The sequence below is a fragment of the Lactuca sativa genome, chromosome 6, assembly GCF_002870075.4.
Source record: "Lactuca sativa cultivar Salinas chromosome 6, Lsat_Salinas_v11, whole genome shotgun sequence".
NCBI lineage: Eukaryota > Viridiplantae > Streptophyta > Magnoliopsida > Asterales > Asteraceae > Lactuca > Lactuca sativa.
Window position 1 is genome coordinate 18663500 of NC_056628.2, and position 5273 is coordinate 18668772.

A 5273-nucleotide genomic window follows, 5' to 3' on the forward strand; every position below is an offset into this window, starting at 1 on the left:
TGGGACTTTTAAGCTTAAAAGACCAAAATTAGGGTTTATTACAAGCATGGGGTTCTCATAGCCATAGAGTTGGCACCTTTATGCCATGAGAACCCTCCAAGGTTCCAGATCTGAAGCATTTACCCTATATTACATTCTACAATCCGAAATGGCTTGGAAATTGCCCCCCCCCCCCCAACACACAAAGATGTCAAGATTTAAGCCTCAAAGTAGATCTAACAAATAAGGAGTCAAGGTATGAGCTCTTTACCTCAAATAACTGGAAGTGCAACCACAACTCTGGATCCACCGACTTGCTTCTTGATTCACCAAGCTTTCCCTTCCTTCTTCTAACTTCAAATCACAAAGAAAGGCACAAATTGATCAAGAATGCTCATAATTGATTAGGGTTTTGAGGACAAAGCTTGAAGGTGATGGTGGCTGGGGTGGAAGCCTCATAAGATGTTTAAATAGGGTGCAAACCCTCCAATTTAGGGTTTCACTCAGACAACTCATACTCGTCGAGTCGGTCCTCCGACTCGTCGAGTAGGCCACTTAGTCCCCCGACCCAGATTCGATACTACTCGACGAGTTGGGCCTCCAACTCACCGAGTCCAATGGTAAAATATGAAGTTTGGCTTGAATTTAAATGCGTACCTAAGACCGGGTGTTACAATTCTCCCCCACTTATCTTAGACTTCGTCCTCGAAGTTTGTTGTCTCTGAAAACAACTCTGGGTAGTGTTCCCTCATTTCCTCCTCGGGCTCCCACGTCCACTCCAAACCCTTGCGGTGATGCCACTGCACCTTCACTAACTCTACCCTCTTGTTCCTCGATTTTTTGACTTGCGATCCAAAATCGTCATGGGTCTCTCGATGTAGTTTAGGCTATCATCAACCTGAATGTTCTCTAGGTGTACCACCGTTGAATCATCCACTAAGAACGTCTACAACTGAGAAACATGGAACATGTTGTGGATATGGCTGAGCTCTGCTGGAAGATCTAACCGATATGCAACCCGACCCACCCGGGCCAAAACCCTAAATGGACCAATGAACCTGGGGCCCAACTTACCCCGCTTCTGAAACCTGATAACACCCTTCTAGGGTGACACTTTCACGAGGACCATATCGCCTACTTGAAACTCCAAGTCTGAACGCCGCTTGTCGGCGTAACTTTTCTGCCGACTCTGAGCAGTCTGGAACCTGCTTCGGACTTGTTGAATCTGCTCCGTGGTCTTGAGTACTACATCCGTACTCCCCATGACTCTCTGACCGACCTCACCCTAACAGATTGGGGTCCTACACTTCCTCCCGTAAAGCATATCGAAGGGAGTCCGGTCTATACTGGAGTGATAGTTGTTATATGAAAATTTTGCTAACGGAAGATACGTATCCCAACTGCCACCGAAATCCAGCACACATGCCCGAAGCATGTTCTTGAGAGTCTGAATCGTCCTCTCGCTCTGCCCGTCCATCTGAGGGTGGAAAGCGGTGCTGAAATGGAGACGAGTACCCATCTCTTCATGAAACCGCTTCCAAAACTGGAAGTAAATTGGACATCTCGGTCTGACACCACCGAGACAGGCACTCCATGACGTACCACTACCTCTCGCACATAAATCTCGGCCAACTTATCAGCCGAGATGCTCTCATGGATCGGTATAAAATGGGCTCTTGGTCAACTGATCCACGATGACCCATATCGAATCAACCCCACGTGCGGTCCTGGGAAGCTTAGTAATGAAGTCCATAGTGATATCCTCCCATTTCCACATGGGAATGTCTAATGGCTGCATCTTGTCGTGGGGCCTCTGGTGCTCTGCCTTGAACTTCCTGCAGGTTAGGCATCTCTCCACATACCAAGCTACGTCTCGCTTCATGCAGGGCCACCAGTAATCAGGTCGAAGATCTCTGTACATCTTCGTCGCCCCTTGATGGATGGAGAACCGAGACTTGTGGGCCTCATCCACCAACACATGCCGTACACCGCCCCAGTACGGTATCCAGACCCTTCCGTGCAGGGTCAACAATCCTTGGCTATCGTAATCAAACAAAGCTACTCAGCCCACTATCCTCTCGCACTTCTGACACTCCTCCTTGAGTCCCTCAACCCGCGCCTCCCTAATCTGCTACTGCAATGGAGTAATCACTGTCATCCTTAGACAAATATCTCGGATCGGAGCCGCTACCCGCCTTGCAGCTCAGGGCGTTGCCCACTACATTGGCCTTGTCCGGTGGTAAAGGATCTCACGGTCGTAATCCTTTACCACATCTAACAACCGACGTTGCCTCATGTTCAAATTCGGTTGGTCCATGAGGTACCTCAAACTCTTGTGGTCGTGTAGATAGTACACCGGACCCCGTAGACGTAATGCCGCCAAATCTTAAGGGCGAACACCACCGTCCCCACATCCAAATCATGTGTCGGGTAGTTAGCCTCGTGAGGCTTCAACTGTCTCGAGGCATAAGCTATCACATGCCCCCACTGCATCAAGACTACTCCCATACCTTTGATCAAAGCGTCACAGTAGACTAAAAAGTCATCTACTCCCTTTGGCAGGGTAAGAATCGGAGCCTCGCACAATCATTGCCTGAGTGTCTCAAAAGGCTGTCTAATGCTTAGGACCCCAGCGAAACACCACCGACTTATTGGTCAGTCGGGTCAATGAAACTACTATCTTGGAGAAGTCTTGGATAAATCTCATGTAATACCCTACCAAACCCAGGAAGCTCCGAATCTCGGATGGAGACCTCGGGACCTCCCACTGCATCACGACCTCTATCTTGGCCGGATCATATAATATACCCTTCTGGTCGACGAGGTGCACCATAAACTGCACCTCGCGCAACCAGAACTCGCACTTGGAGAACTTTACGAAAAGTCTCTCCTTCCTCAAGGTCTCTATCACCTCCCTCAGGTGATCCTCATGCTGCTCCCGAGTCTTGGAATAAACCAAGATGTCATCAATGAATATTATTACAGACCGATCCAGCGTCGGTCTGTACATGCGATTCATGAGATCCATGAGCGTGGCTGGAGCATTGGTGAGCCCAAACGGCATCACCATAAACTCATAATGACCATAGCCGGTCCTAAAAGCGGTCTTTTTTTTATGGATAAGAAAATTATTATTATTATTATTTAAAAATAGGTGTAAAAATAATGTGGTAAATGCTTTTTTTGTTCTTATGGATAAGAAAATTATTATTATTGTTATTTAAAAAACAAAATTGTTTTGTTTTAATAAGAAAAATATGTTAACATATAAGAGGAAACCATTTTTGATCATTTAACTCATATAAGCTGTTTTGTTTGCCAAAATTTAAAAATATTTATTGCTTATTGATTATTCCCACCGCAATAAGCTAATCAAACACTTTTGCAAAAACTGTTTATTCCTACCGCAAATAAGCTACAAACTAATTTATCCAAACACTCCCTTAGACTACTATTGAGAAATAACGTAAGAAAGTAGTGATAGTACGCTAAAATCGAAGGAGCAAGCTTAGGATAACTAAAATAACTAAACAACCACAACACATTTTATAATAATAAAACCTATGAACTTACAAACATTATGTTCACTTTCAAACCACATGTATTCTCAGGAGAATGAGCCCGGAAGATGAGGGATGTAACTATTAGACTATGAATTATACATTGTCATGTTTATAATAGTTGAGGTACCAAAACTGTAATATTTGTATATATATATATATATATATATATATATATATATATATATATATATATATATATATATATATATATATATATATACATCTCAAGTTAATAAAAGGATGGCGACCATATTCCGTTATGTTATCAGAGCGTATCATCTGATTAACCTAAACCCCTAGCCGCTACCTTCACTGAATCGATAATTCTATTTCTCTTTCTATTCCTCTTCTATTCTCTTGCAATGGCTTCTATTCATCATGCGATGACGGTTACCAATATCATAAACTTTATTCCCCTCATATTGGAGATGGAAGCCGGTCAATACATATCATGGGTTGAATTATTTAAGGTTCACTGTTGTGCTCGTGATGTGATACAACACATTCTTCTATTAGAAATCTCTCCTTCTAAAAAAACAACAAATAAAGACAAAGACAAGATAGATGACAAAGCTCTCTGGAAAAGATTGTACTTCACAGTTCTCCAATGGATATATGGTACGATTTCAAAGGACTTGCTAATCACAATTCTGCAACCTAACTCCAGTGCAGAACAAGTATGGAATTCGCTGGCACAAATTTTCATTGATAACAAACCTTCCCATGCACTTTACTTAGAAAACAAATTTTCTAATGTTAAGTTGGACTCCTTCTCCAACATGTCTGCTTATTGTCAAGAGCTCAAAACATTATCTGATCAATTAAGTAATGTTGATGCACCGGTCTCCAATGACCGTTTAGTATTGCAATTGATCGCTAGACTTGGTGAGAAATATGAAAACATAGCAACCCATCTTCAACAGTCTACTCCTCTACCTGATTTCTATACCGTAAGATCTAAGTTGATTTTAGAGGAAACACGCAAAGCCCACAGTGTTGCAAACTCAACCGCCTCCTTACATGTTGTTGCCGATAAACAAACTACTAATCAGTCTGCAGTTGCGCTTAATACCCAAACCGAAAGCAGTGAACAACAACAACTACATCGTGGTGGCAGTGGCAGTCGTGGCCAGCCCTACCGTGGCAGTAGTAACTCCAACAGAGGCGGACGTGGTCATGGCCGGGGACGCGGTCGCGGGCGCGGAAATAACATTGGATATAATCTAAACTATGGGCACAATTATGTGTAAAATCAGAACTGGAATGGTTTGAATGCTCCATGGTAGCCCCAACAGTGGAATGCCATTACCCGACTCAACCCAGAAATAAGTACCCTAACAGGAACAATTTTGTAGGTGTTATTGGATCCCCACCACTTGGTTTTGTAGGCAATGAGAACTCTTACACTCTTACAAACATAGAACAGGCTATGCATACGATGACTCTCAATCCTGATCAAAACTGGTACCTTGATTATGGAGCAACCAACCACATGTCGAATGCAACAGGTAATATTTCTAGTTATTTTAATAATGGCATACAAAACAATATAGTCGTTGGCAATGGTTTCAAAATTCCAATTCTTGGAACCAGTTACACAACCCTACAACCACCATACCTACCCTTAAAACTTAACAACATTCTTCATGCCCCTAAGCTTATTAAAAACTTACTTTCTGTTTGTCGTCTAACCACCGATAATTTAATTTCCATAGAATTTGACCCATTTGG

The 5273-nt window shown here is 43.0% G+C and overlaps 1 protein-coding gene across 1 annotated transcript; it reads left to right on the plus strand.

The window, feature by feature from the left end:
• The first annotated feature begins 3904 nt into the window (after positions 1-3904).
• On the plus strand, positions 3905-4792 carry LOC122194803 (uncharacterized). Its single transcript, XM_042896040.1, has one exon. It carries the CDS (start codon positions 3905-3907, stop codon positions 4790-4792), a length of 888 nt encoding a protein of 295 aa, XP_042751974.1.
• The last annotated feature ends 481 nt before the right edge of the window (positions 4793-5273 follow it).